Source organism: Octopus bimaculoides, chromosome Z (assembly GCF_046866305.1).
Source record: "Octopus bimaculoides isolate indiv1 chromosome Z, ASM4686630v1, whole genome shotgun sequence".
Classification (NCBI taxonomy): domain Eukaryota; kingdom Metazoa; phylum Mollusca; class Cephalopoda; order Octopoda; family Octopodidae; genus Octopus; species Octopus bimaculoides.
Window position 1 is genome coordinate 39,728,590 of NC_142944.1, and position 14,958 is coordinate 39,743,547.

Below are 14,958 nucleotides of genomic sequence, written 5' to 3' on the forward strand. Positions count from 1 at the left end.
ATAATTCCACAGACACATGTGTGAGAAGGGTGCACTTTTTAAATTACAGATACAAATCCATCTTACAGGCCTTCCATACAGTTTGCTGTCAACCCCAATTTCACTAATGAGGCTTGGATTGACCTGAGACTATGTTGAAAAGAAAACAGGAGTGAACCCAGAACCTTATCATTACGGAAGCTAATTTCTTTTCCACTTGGCCAAACATGCAAACCATGGCTTCAGATAAACCAGACGCAATTTAAAAGATGCAAATTGTCACTGAAATTGTGTACCATAAAATCCTAAAATACAGTCATGAACTGATGAAATACAAGCACACACAGAGTTTATTTAACTCTATTTTAATCTATGAAATATACAGACCAACATTACAAGAAAATGTACAATATATAAACCTCAAACAATTAAGAAATATATATATATATATATATATATATATATACACACACACACATATATATATATACAAATATATATATGTATGCATGTATGTAAGTATGCATATACACATACACAATTATTTACCAGTCTTTTATTTTCCTCTTGAAATCTAAATTCAAAATTTAATGAACTTAAAATCCACATTAATTTGCAAACTAACACATGCAAATTCCTGCTTTTTCAATTCAAATTGTTTTAATAAAATATGTTAATGTTTTGGTGTATTGCGTGTTCTCATAGCATAGTGAGATGATTTCTGCTGCTGCTGCTGCTGCTGCTGTTGTTGCTGCTGCTGCTGCTGTTGCTGTGGTTGCTGCTGCTGTTGTGATTGTGGCTGTTGCTGTTGAGAAGATTGAGCCTGTTGTGAAAGGATATTCTGTTGTAGAGTCTGTGAAGTTTGTTGTTGAGTCTGTGTTTGTTGTTGCTGTGGTTGTTGTTGGGGTTGTTGTTGTTGGGGTTGTTGTTGCTGTTGTTGCTGCTGTACAGGTTGGCTGCTGACGACAGCTGCTCCTGTGAGTGGTGAGTGGTGTATAGTCTGTGTTGTTGGTGTCATTGTAACAGCAGTAGAGAGGACAGACGGTTGCGTAGAAGCCACAATAGCATTTGACTGCACGTGTCCAGCTAATGTCATTTGTAATTGCTGTAGAGACTGATTACTTATCTGAGATGACTGCAGAGCCTGGGTTACCACAGATGGAGACAGTGTAGTCAGCTTTGTGGCTTGAGCTAGAGTTGTATGTACAGCATGTACCTGAACCCCTGTATCATGTGCTAATGTTGTTTTTACAACAGTAGGAGTGTTCTGAGCTAAGGTGCTTACAGTTCGGGTGCTAGTAGGAAGGGCAGTGACTACAGCAGAGCCCTGTGTTATATTAATTGGAGAAGCAGCAATTGTCTGTATCTGAGAAGTTGTTGAACCTGTTGGTAATGTAACTTTAGTAACCATATGAGGACCTGCTGATTGTCCTTGGTTCATAGCTGCAATAATGGTTGGTTGGGTTGTTGTAATAAGAGGCTGACCTTTAATCATCTGATTGAGTTGGTGAACTGTGAAAGATTTTGATGATGGAATGATCTGTAGTGCAGATGTAGTTCCAAGAGAAAGAGCAGCTTTACCAGCAACTGTGCACAGCAAGTATTTATGTTTTTGAAATAGAAAGAAAGAAAAAAAAATCAGTGAATATATAGGTAAATTTACAAGGAACAATTACATTTATTAAATTTATGCGCAATTCTAACAGATAAATATTCTAGCCTTTTAGCATTTAAACCAGCCATATCCAGCCCAAATGTTCTACCTGTTTTATGTTCAAACTGGCCAGTTCTGGCCTCTCACACCTATCTTACAATATCATCCTAAAAATAAATAATCACATCATCAAAATCCCGAAGCTTCAAGATAATGCATAATTAATTCAAAACAACGTGAATAAATAAGAATTACATTTGAGAGTAATTTGAATGCCAAAGGGTTAAATAAATAAACTTTTTTTATTTTAATGACTAATTAATTCCCAATCATTTCATAATCCACCTGAAACCATCATATCTAGTTCTATCATTTGTAAAGTTACATTCCAAATACCAATTTAATCCTTTCGATAACAATCCATATGAGACCACCAATTTTGGTTCTGGCAAAGAAAGGCATCAGTTGTAAAGTTTTAATATCTAAATATTTCAACATGTCCTAAATTAATATCCAGAATATATATTGTTTGATATATCTTTCTATCTTTCACTTATTTCAGTCATTAGACTGTGGCTATCCTGGGGCACAGCCTTGAAGAATTTTAGTCGAACAAATTGACCCCAGAACTTACTTTATTTTTAAGCTTGGTGCTTTTATGTGTCACCAGCACAGGTACTTTTTACCTGTCACTGACACTGTCCATGACTATGACTTTACGTAGCTTGACAAATCTTCTGAAGCACAGCAAATCATCAAAGGTCTTGATCCTTTGTCATCACCTTGATGAGGCCCAACATCCAAAGATCATGCTTCACCACCTCATCCCATGCCTTCTTGGGTCTACCTCTTCCACATGTTGCCTCCACTATTAGATGAGCACTTCTTTACACAGCTGTTTTCATCCATACGCATCACATGACCAAACTAGCACAGTCTTCTCTTTTGCACACCATATCTGATGCTAATTCTACCCAGTTTTTCTCTCAAATCACTTACACTCTGTCGTATATGCACACTGACATTGCACATCCAGTAAAGCATACTAGCTTCATTTCTTTCAAGCCTTCACATGTCCTCTATAGCTACAGCCCATGTTTCACTGTCATGTAGCATGGCTGTTTGCAAACAGGCATCATACAATCTGCCTTTCATTCTTGAGAGAGGGGCTTTTAGTTACCAGCCAAGGTAGAAGCTCTCTGGACTTTGTCCAACCCATTACTATTCTAGTAGCTCCACTGCTGACTTGGTTGTATTATTACTTTTTGTTTCTGTTTTGGTACAAGGCCACCAATTGTGAAGAGCAGAGGGAGCAGAAGATTCAATTACATTGACCTCAGTACTCAACTGGTACTTCAGTATATTGACCTCAAAAGCAGAACAATCAAAGTTGACCCCCAGCAGGATTTGAATTCAGAACGTAAAGAACCAAGAATAATACAAGAGAAGACTCCCACTATTTCAGACACATTACTAAATTTCTGGAGAAAAACATATCCCTTCACCCTGGTGTGTATGTGTGTTAGCACATACACACTAAAAGAGCAATACTCAGGGGTAACCATTTAAAATATCAATGTTGACCATCTAAATTAGTTAAATTCAGTAAACACTGCTTCATGTTTAAGAAATAAAATAATGAAGTGAACTCAACTTACTCGGAACTTTCTGTGTTTGGAGAGTTCTTCGTTGAATTTGCTGATATTGTAACTGTTGTTTAATGTGTGGTGTAAGCTGGCTTAAAGCACTTTTGCCTAAAAGGGAAAAAAGAAAGGAGATATATAATTGTAAACTGTAATGAATCTAACTTATTGTTTTCTTCTTTTCTATACACATGCTCAGAAAGTGCTAATACAGCGGAGAGCAAAATAAAAAAAATAAAAAAAACGAGTGGTGTGGTTTTATTAACTTTTCCAAGGATATTATTTATGAGGGATGTGATGAGAAATAAGCAAGAACTGGCCATAGTTCTCCAAAAACTCAGAAATCACCTCTAAAACAGTAAAAGTAGTGTAACTTTCTAGAAGGGGTTGCAGTAGTGGTGGTGGTGGTTGCACTGATGATGATGATGATAAATGGTTGAACGTGTGCACAGCAACACAAATTGTTTAAAATGTCCTTAAAGTAGGACAATCACCCAAAAACAACTATCAAGGTATTCCAAGGAATCAAAACAATTATTTTTCATTTATCTTTCCTCCTGTTAAGGAATGTATAATCAGAATGTTGCATTGAAACTCATCAGTCTCACACACACCTTTTTGTAAAACTCACTGAAACACACAACCCTTCTCTCCACTCTCAACTTCTCATCAAGTGGCACTTGAAAAACTTGTAGAAGGCTGGCCAGAAACTAAAAAGTCTGTCTTCAAATTTTTTTATTACAATCACCCCACAATTTCCTTCGCTGTACCCACCAGTTAGAGGAAGACTATCCAACCTTCCCTGCCAAAGGAAAGCATGTCTTTGTTTTTTTTGTTTTTTTTTTGAAGATTTGGCTAATAGCATGGTGCATTGCCAACATAATAGCAGCTGTTTATCTTGAGGCCCACAAGTCAGTAAAGCAAAAACATAAGCAAACAGTCCTAGTAATGAATGGAGCATGTAGACTGATGCTTCATTTTATCAGCTCTGGAAGAATGTGAGGTATAGCTGAATTCAGAACATAAATGCCTGTGATTAATTTTGCTGGGTATTTTGTCCATCATTATTGATTCTGGACAAAATGCTTTGCACTATTTAGTTAGTTCAAATCCCGTTGAGGTCAGTTTTGCCTTAGACCTAGCACAAACTTACAAATAGTAAGGAAGCTATGAACTAGACAATGTACAACACAAATGAAAAAAAGGGATTGGGAAGGAATAGACATATTCATTAAATATTTAAAATAGAGCTAAATGCCAAAACAAAATAAAGGTTAAAGACATGAATACTCTAGCTGTTCTTGTGACAAGTTTCAGCCTTAATATTCTCAATAAATAAATACTATGGTTAATGTTTAAGATGTGCAATATATATGTAGTCAACAGTTGATATTTTGATGTCATAAACGCCATACTCATAACTCATACACAACAAGTAAATCACAAATAACAGAAAAGTTAACAGATGATATAATTCTATGTGTGCATAGGGTTCCATAACATGAAAGTACCCAAACTGGCTTTCATTCAGAAATTCCTCTAAGATAAATAGGAGTAATAGGAATTAACTGAAGATTTGAACTTGTCAGTAGACCAGCACCTTAACTTCACACTAGCGAAATACATATAGGCACTTCACATAATAAAATCAAATTTGATCATCATCATCATTTAACGTCCACTTTCCATGCTGGCATGGGTTGGATGTTTTGACTGAAACTGGTAAGCTGGGGAGCTGCACCATTTTCCTGTTTGATCTGGTATGGTTTCTATGGCTGGATGCCCTTCCTAACACCAACCACTCCAAGAGTGTAATGGGTGCTTTTTATGTGCCACTGGCACAGGTGCCATTTACATGACACCAGTAATGGCCACAACTATGATTTCACAGGTGCTATTTACATGACACTGGCAATAGCCATGACTACAGTTTCACGAGTCTTCTTAACCACAGTGTATCACCAAGGTCTCAGTCACATGTCATCACCTCTGTGAATGTCATAATTTAAAAACAAATTTAAAACTATACTACACTACACCTCTCTCTCTTTGATGCACACACACTATTCCTTTCTGCCTTTCTATGAAATTTCTTACTGGAACACAAACCACATTCCTAACAGGTATGGCAGGATATGATTAAAATTACACAGAAGTTTTATATTTCCTCACCAACTTGTCCTTTTTGTTGTGTTACACTGACTGGTATTGAGAGTGGTGTACTCCCCGCAGATGTAGTTACAGTCTGTCCTGGCATTGAATGAATAGCTTGACTTAATATCTGAGCTGTTGATAAAACCTGAATTAAGTAAATAAGCAGAGAGAAGCTTAACGATGACAGATATAATATTGTTATAAAAGAAAACAATAACCTTCGTACTAACAAAATTCCATTTAGAAAAAAAAACAAAAACAAAAAAAAAAAACTATTTTTGTTTATTTTTAAACAACTCTGAGACAGCGTTAAAATTTAAATTCAGAAAAGAAAAGTACTGAAGTTAATACAGTAAAATCTTTAATTAGTGCCATTAAGTGCTGTGCCCAACAGCACTAATAAATAAAAAACAAAAAACAATGTTAATTCGTTAGTTTCAAAATACCTCTTTTACAAAGTTAGAATAATTAGAATAAACCACAGTGAACAACTGTGTTGAGTTGAGTATTATGTTTTCTATATGAATAAAAATCTAGACCTCTAGGACAGAGGAGATTGATGAAAAAATCAAAATGAAAAAATAACCAAAATCCTTTGGTTAAATTGCAAAAGTTATGCCATATACTCCATGACATTATATGTGTTTAATTTTCAAAACAATGTTATTGAACAGAGTTAATTTACTTAGATTACCTGGATTGGTCAGGTACCTTGTGCCGGGTTAGCTCCACTGGCCACATTTGGTTCATTCCCTTCATGCTCTTGCTATTTTCTTCCACGTTGTTCCAAACATTTTTCTTAAATCGTCTTCCCACCTGATTGGAGGTCTTCTGAGTGGTCTCTTCTGCTCATGTGGGTACCACTCAACAACTGCACAAGTCCACTGATTGTCTGTGAACCTTGTGACATGACCTGCCCATAATAGCTTTGCGTGATGGTACTCTGCAATGATGTCCTTCGCTCCAGTTCTATCCCTGATCCCCTCATTCCCAACATTGACTTTTCCATGGCTCTCTGCATCGTAAACAGATGTTGTTCTCTCTTCATCGAGGCTCAAGTTTCACTTGCATATAACATTGCAGGCAAGACTGCTGTTGAAGAGATTGGTGTGAGTTGCTTGTTTAGGTTCACATTCAGCACATCCTTCACCTAGTTGAATACACTCCATCCTGCTCTTACCCTTTGCAAGATCTCATTCTCCATCTCTTGCCTCATAGTCACTTAACCGACATACACATAGCTGCTCACGTCTTCTATTTCATTGCCTCTGACTGTTAGATGACCCAAGGGTATGCCCTCAGACTGTATGTACTTGGCTTGCATATGGTTGACCTTGTGGCCAACCACAAAACCCCTGAAGTCCAGTTTGTCCAGCATGGTCTGCAGCTGATTGGTGCTCTCTGTTATTAGCACTATGTCATCAGTAAATCTTAGATGGGTGAGCAACGACCATCCCGAAATACACCATAAAAAAGTTTAGGAAAGATAGTGTTTCCTTGCTTGACACCTTTCTCCACTGGAACATTTAATGGTGAAGATAACACTGCCACATCTGTTGTGCACCCAGTATTCATCTCCCTAAAGAGGGTGATGTACTGCATTGATTTCGATGTTGTCACAGAGGCAACCGGTACTCTCTTGCTCATTCCAGCAACTGTGTTAGAGTAAATACATGATCTATAGTGCTGTACTTCTTCCTGAACCCTGCCTGTTCTTTTGGCTGCTGCTCATCCAGTTGTTGAGATAACTGTTCGGCAATTATCTTCGTGAATAACTTGTAAATATGAGACAAGAGGTAGATGGGAGGATAGATCTTAACATCTTCCTTATTGCCCTTCTTGTACAGCAGGATCGTATTTGACTCCTTCCATTGAGAAGCTAGTGACCCTTCCTCTAGGTAGCGGTTGAAGCATAGCGCAAGGATTTTCCATAGCTGCTCTATGCCGGCCTGCAATATTTCAGATGTCATAGCATCCTTGCCTGATACTTTTCCTTTGTTCATCAACTAGAGGGCTCTCTCTCCTTCACTGATCAGAATAGATGGTACTTTCTCTCCTTCACTTTCCAACAACGGAAGCGCGACCACTGATCTTGATTTAAAGAGGTTTGTGCAGAAGGTTTTGCAGACTTCTTTCACAACTCTTCTGTTGGTTACTGCATTGCCATTCTCGTTCTTCAGCATGACATTTCTTGAGGCTCTTCAAGAGCTTCTCCTTTCTGTCATTCTCAAGACATCATCTTATTGCTTTGCAGAGAACAGAATATTCTACCAGATGTTCTTCAAACTCTATTCATGTTTCTCCTCTTTTCCATCAGCTTCTCTGTCTGCTCCAAGATCCTTCCTGTCTCCTTTGGAAGTGTTACCTTTGTACTTCTTATACTTTTCTTTAACTTTTGTCATCTATTTCCTCAAGCTGATGCCAGGATTCTTTTCTGATGACTTCCTTCAGCTGTACCCCCTTCACAAATTGTTCCCTTGATGCTAACTGCAGCACTTTTTCCTCTCTTCTCTCATCCAACACAATCTTCACCCATACAAGGTAGTGGTCACTTCCTGTGATGAACGGCACAACTACAGAGATGTCTTGTAGAATATGCCTTTTATCTACCAGGATGTAGTCTATCTCATTTCAGTCCCTTGTGTTCAGGGCAATCCAGGTTCATCTGCTCCTGGCTCTTTTTAAAACAGGCTGTTGCTGAAGTTCAACCTTTTCAACTAAAAGGCCCCTCCTACTGACAAATGCTACAACCTAGTGTCAGCAGAAGGCCCACAAGGAGGGATGAATTGAGCTTGGTGCTCTCCAACACTTGGTCTCTTCTCTGATTTCTCTTGCCAAACCTGAATCTTCCCACGTATTTCTCACCTTGTCGTCCTTTCCAATTTTGGTATTGAAATCTCCCATCACAACGGGTGTATGTGGATCTGGTCACTAGAGCATGCACTAGGTCAAGATAGAATTCTCCCACTCCACTGTCAGTGTTAACATTAGAGAGAGCATGTCTGGACGATCTTCAAAGTCACTTTCTTCAAGATTTGAACGTTCAGCACACCTGTTCATGTGGAAATAAAATGGCAAGAGATGACCTTCTCAGCCCATTCCTTGCTGATCACAAAACTTATACCACCAATTGCTCTGGGACCTTCTGCACATCCCAGTCTCAAGATGCTTCCATTCAACCATCTTGCACTCAACTCTTTTCCTTGATGCGTCTCACAAAGCCCAAGCACATCACAATTGATTTTCTTTCTCTCCTCCATCAGCTGTTTCAAACCGGTCTCCCTTGCCAAAGACCTGCAGTTGGAGGTGCATATGACAAGATCAGTCAATTTCCTTGATGGCTTCTTGCAACCTGAGATTATCAGCAGCTTCTTGTCACTCAGATTACGCTCCGCCACCGTGAAGCGGTCCAGTTGACATGCAGGGTACTGTGGCCCATTTCCTAATGCTTTAACCATAAGTTGATGCTACCCTGCTGGTTAGGTGGGCGGGCCACTGGTAGCTTTTTTTTTTATTTGAGGTGTGTTGCTGTAACCTTGTAACCTGTTGACCCCCAAAGCAATTTTGTTGGGATAAATGTTGAGTACTCATGAGTTCCTCTGCCCTTTGATGTTTTTTGTCCTGCAGGGTGTCGTCCAACAAACACCCTCTTCATCAAGCAAGCATGGTTGGATAGTCAGCGACTAAACTGGCAACCCCACTGAGTGTTAATTAACAACATTAAACTTGATATAACAAATAAAATTCTAATTTTAGTTGTAATTCATATTTTTTATGTCCATTTTCATTCATGGTAGAATAGGCTGAATACAAACTTATTTTGGGGCAGCATTTTAAGATTTGATGCCATTTCTGTCACCAACTTTTAGCTGTTTTACATTCAGGAATGAGTCAAGTGGTTAAAATTTGAAGTAAAATAACAATAATCCTATTCCCATGATTGTTTTTTTTTTTTTTAAATCTTCAATTATTATTCCACTGAGATATTCTGTAAATCACTGTTTTAATATTTTTCTTCCCAAATATAAACATAGATGACTCAGTTACAACTCTCAAAGTTGAAGTGATTGAATTAGGCAGAAAGTTTCTCTAGTTCCAATATTACAAAATAATAATCTAATTAACACAATAAATCACGTGATTCCTAACAGGAGGAGTAATTAAACTTTTTTGTCAAAACCAAAAGAAACAAACAAAAAAAAAAAATCCCAGAAAAACAAAGCTCAGTGAGTTAACGAACCTGTCCTTGAGCAGATGGCACTGCAGACTGTGTCTGAGTACTTTGGGCCTGAGCAACAGTCTTTTGTATTTGCAATGTTGTTTGTTGTTGCTGTGGTGGTTGTTGCTGCTGCTGCTGCTGTTGTTGTGTTTGTTGTTGTTGTTGCTGTGATTGTTGCTGTTGAGGTTGTTTCTGTTGGGTTAAGCAGTGCAACTGCTGCTGCTGCTGTTGCTTGAAAATCATGTTCATTTCATTGCGGTACTGCCTCTGTGCCTTATTAGTATGTTTCTGTCCTTGCTGTACAGATAAAGAACAAATTATAATACGTATACATACACACCCACACACAGTGCAGACAAGACTGGCTACTTCACTTACAGATACCAATCAATCTGACAGGGTTCCACACAGTTTCTGACAATTCAATCTCTCTCACAAAACTATTTAACCCTGTGCTATGACTAAACAGTGGGATTGAAACAGATAACATGTGACAGTCATTTCCAGCAGGTTGAGCAGCTCCATAAAGGTTCTGTATGTCAGAAGTTTAACAAATTTCTTGCTGACATGGTTTGTTGACAAAGTTAATTTTAATAAATTTATTAGATATGATAATGCATTAAAGGGAGATGCAGCACTAAAATAGTGGTTTTTAATATTTTCTTCCACATCCTGCATCAATAAATAAAAAGAGAAAACACTGACCTGATGTCTCTCTTTCACAAAAATAAAATAAAATGTTTTATTTATTTTATTATATTAATTGTAAAAATAATAATTTAGTTATTAAATTTTTAGTTGAAAGAGTTTTAATTTTTAAAAAAGGGTGTGTTAGAAGAATTAGATGAATAAATATCTTAACAGACCTGAACTTGGACAACGCTAGAAATGGTAAGTGGTTTTGGGTTTGGCAGCGTCACAGGTTGACTCAAAGCTCGTTTTACTTGCTGTTGGTGAAACAAATCAACTTGAGATTTCTATAGAAAAATAATAACACAACAATGATGATGATGATGATGGTGGTGGAGATGATGATGATGATGATAATGACAGTGGTGATAATGGCGATGACAGTAAAATTAACGATATGATAATGGTGACAATGGTGGTGATGAGATTGGTAGCAGCAGTTATGACATCAAATATGACAATCATAAGGGGAAAGATGTTTATTTTGATGATATCAGCTACATTGTCCAAATCAATTAGTATTTCCTTTCTTTCAGAAATGGAATAAAAGCAATAAGTTATCCATCCATTCACACACACACACACACACACACAAAGAGAGAATATTTGTTCAAAGGATAATGAAAATAACAAAACACTTTTTTCTTTTCTTTTTTTTTTTTGAATAACTTTTCCAATCTTGTGACAAAGCAACTGGCTATCAACATAAGCTTTAACCCATTAACATTTAAACTGGCCATATCCAAACAAAATATTCTGCCTGTTTTATTTTCAAACTGGCCAGATCCTGCCTCTCACACATACCCTACCAAGTCAGTGTAAAGATAGACAATCACATCATTGAAATCTTGAAGCTACAAGATAATGCATGATTAACTGAAAACAATGTGAATAAATAAGTATTACATTTGACAGATTAATCCGAGTGCCAAAACACTAATAAGAGAATATACATAAAACATACAAACATAATTTCATCATCATCAACATAATCAATGTTTTAAGGTCTAGTTTTCCATACTTGCACGAGTCAGGCAGAATTTCTTAAGGCAGATTTTTTCTACAGTCCGGTGCCCTTCCTGAACCAATTCACACCTGTTTCCAAAAGGTAATATTCTCCATGGCCAGACATGATTTCACAGAAGATTGGAAATGAATGACACTGCTTGTATGACAGTGATACTCATTTACAGCAATCACATGATGTCTAAGTCTTCTTTCAGTTCCCATCTACCAATCTGCTTATGAGGCTTTGATTAGGTTAGGTTAGGTTAGAAGAAGACATTTGCTCAAGGTGCAACATAGTGGGACCAGCCCCTCAAAAGGTTGGGAAGTAAACTTCATTGGCACAGTCACAAGATCACTGGATAGACTACTTCACAATATTTGTTCCAGCTTTTCTATGCACTGTGTTCCACTTTACCTTTTGTCTTTTTAAGTTCAATAAGAAAAAAGTACCAATATAAAAGAATTGGACTCATTGAACAGGGTAGGGTATCTACTGGCTCTTTGCATTCTTACAGTAACACCTGTGATGACACCAGGCTCAAGAAGGTGACCTTTCTTTTGAACAACATTAGTGATATGATCAGGCTAGACTTTCATGCATGTACACAATGTATGATCAACCTTGACAGGTGAAGGCCCCAGATTTGTGTGTGTATGTTTTGGTTAAGGAAACCTGTTAAATAATTAAATGTTTAAGAAATTTTAAATTACAATCATTTCAATAATAACAATGGAATAAATAAGCCATTAACTTACAGTCAATTGTCCTATTTTTGGATTGTTAATGAGAGGTGTTTTCAGAAGTAACTGTGGTCCTTTGCCTTGTTGCTGTGTTATTTGATGCTTAACAGCTGTGCTGGCTGATATCAAGAAAACAAATCACATTATTATTTATAATTTAAGAGGAATATAACTACAAAAAAAAAAACAATGAAATAAATATCTCTCAAAATGACAACTACTACCATAGCTCCCCAAACTCTCACTACAGCTCCCACAACTCAGCTACTAACTCAACTCTTACCATAGCTCTTACAATTATTTCCACTACTCACTCCATTCATGCCAGTGTTGCTACCACCGTCAACACCACCACCATCATTAACAGTCTATAGTTAAACCTATACTATGTGCTTATATTTTTAATTTCTAAAATTCTTTTAGTAGACAACTTCTTTTTATCAGCCACATTTCAAAAGTGCAAGCTTTGCAGAAAAGCCATCAATGAGAGACAGTTAGGTGGATGAAAGGACACAATACAAAACCATATGACCATTTGTCATTATTGTCATTTTAATGTCCACTTTTCCATGCCTGCATGGGTCAGACAAAATTCACTTAGGTATATTTTCTATGTCAGGATGCACTCAGTGCCAACAACTCACACCTGTTTTCAAGCTAAGTAATATTTCCTCAGGTCCTTTGAGCACAAACATTACAACAGCTGGACATGATTTCACAGAAGATTCCACAAAAACAAATGTAGCTTATATGACAGTGATGCTCATTTACAACTACAAGATGTCAAGACAAGCAAACACGCTCAACTTAACTGGCACTTCATTGGTTATGACAATGGGAGTTCCAGTTGACCCAATCAACTGAACAGCCTGCTCATGAAATTTACATGGAAGTATCTCAGCACTTGATACTCTTAATGTAGTTCTCAAGGTAATTCAGTGTGATACAGAATGTGACAAGGTTGGCCCTTTCGAATAACAGGTACAACTCATTTTTGCCAGCAGAGTGGACTGGAGCAAAGTGAAATAAAAGTGCCTACCCCAAAGACACAATGAACCTCCGGGAATTTAACTCGTGACCTTAACCACTAAGCCATGTGCCTTCACTGGGAAACACGCAAAACAGGCTGCTTTCAGTTTCCACCTACAAAAGTGACACACAACACTTTCATCAGACTGCAGTTATAATTAAAAACACATGCCCCAGATGTCATGCAGAGGGACTGAACCTGAAACCACGATTGCAAAACAATGGCTGTACATATGTATAGAAATTGAAGGAAACTAAAAGAAACCAAAACATCACCTGTTGTCGTAGCAACTCCAACCAAGTTTGAAGCAGAAATTCTTTGTGAATTAATTTGCATAGCTGTAAGACTTGTTGCAGGAAGAACAGATGCAGCAGCACCGGTGGTTTGAAGAGTGGCTGTGGTCACCTGCACTGACGTCCCAGCTTGTGCAACAGCTGACTGTTGTTGTTGCTGCTGCTGCTGCTGTTGCTGCTGTACTTGTGCAGCTGCAACTTGTGCTGCCACTTGACTTGCAGATACAGAATTGATATCTTGGACTGTAAGTGAGATTGGCTGCCGAGGTGCTGCTGTACGAACTGCAGAAGTCAAATTACCGCTTACAGCCTAATAAATAAAAAAGAAAATACAGACATTCAAATAAATACAAACATGTTTATAAACACACATACATAATTACATATATACATATATACATACATATACACACACATATATATACAAACACACACACACATATATACATTTACACACACACACATATATATATATATGTATATATACACACACACATATGTATATCTATATGTATATATCAATATATCTACATATACATAAATACATATATACATACATACACATCTATACACACACACACACACATATATATATATACACACACACACACACATCCATACATATATAATATATATATATGAAGATATATATATACACACACATACATATACCTACACACACACACACATATGTGTGTGTGTATACTTCCAGGCATACATACACACAAACATACTTACATAAATATATATACACACAAACACTTACATACATTCATATATGGGTAAAAATTTACCATTTATAATATGTTATGTATATATATAATATATGTATACATACATATACAAATATACACATATATATACATACATATATATATGTATATAAATACATATATATGCATATATATGTGCATATACATATACACACACAAATATACATATACACACACACATAATATACACACACACATACATATACACACACACACACATATACACACACACACACACATACACACACACACACACATATATATATATATATATATATATATATATATATATATATATATATATATACATACATACATACATTCATATATATTTTTATAAGTATGTTTATATATATCAAAACGACGTGCAATAATACTATTCCACAGCCACACCAACAATCCTCCATCATCAGTTGCCCCACGGATATCATTATGGTTTTGACACCTGATATATACACACACACACACACATGTATATGCATATATATACATATATATACACATATACATGCACATACATATATACATGTGTGTACACACATATATATATATATACACACACACACACATACACATGCATATATACACGCATACGCATACATATATACATATATATACACATACATGCTTACATATATATATACACATACATATATGTCCATATATATATACTTAGATATATAGATATATAGACATACATACATACATACGCACAAACACACACACACACAGTTGGCAAAAATTCACCTGACAGCAAATGAAAGCCATTTAATT

General features: G+C 36.7%; 1 protein-coding gene across 26 annotated transcripts in view; it reads right to left on the reverse strand.

Moving 5' to 3' along the window:
- Positions 1-328: 328 nt before the first annotated feature.
- The window catches only part of LOC106878999 (chromatin remodeling protein domino), a 137,416-nt gene continuing 122,786 nt past the window's right edge, over positions 329-14,958 (reverse strand). For 13 of the 26 annotated variants that reach the window (XM_089365216.1, XM_052973552.2, XM_089365217.1 and 10 more), the window contains 7 exons: positions 13,394-13,721; positions 12,104-12,207; positions 10,516-10,626; positions 9,671-9,946; positions 5,449-5,575; positions 3,292-3,387; positions 621-1,566 (listed from right to left, as the gene is read on the reverse strand). In XM_089365216.1, the coding sequence (XP_089221342.1) occupies positions 653-1,566; positions 3,292-3,387; positions 5,449-5,575; positions 9,671-9,946; positions 10,516-10,626; positions 12,104-12,207; positions 13,394-13,721 (1,956 nt within the window). In that variant the 3' untranslated portion in view covers positions 621-652. Of the gene's footprint in view, positions 1,567-3,291; positions 3,388-5,448; positions 5,576-9,670; positions 9,947-10,515; positions 10,627-12,103; positions 12,208-13,393; positions 13,722-14,958 lie in introns of all 26 variants that reach the window. The other 13 variants (XM_089365223.1, XM_089365221.1, XM_089365226.1 and 10 more) reach the window with 2 other exon arrangements.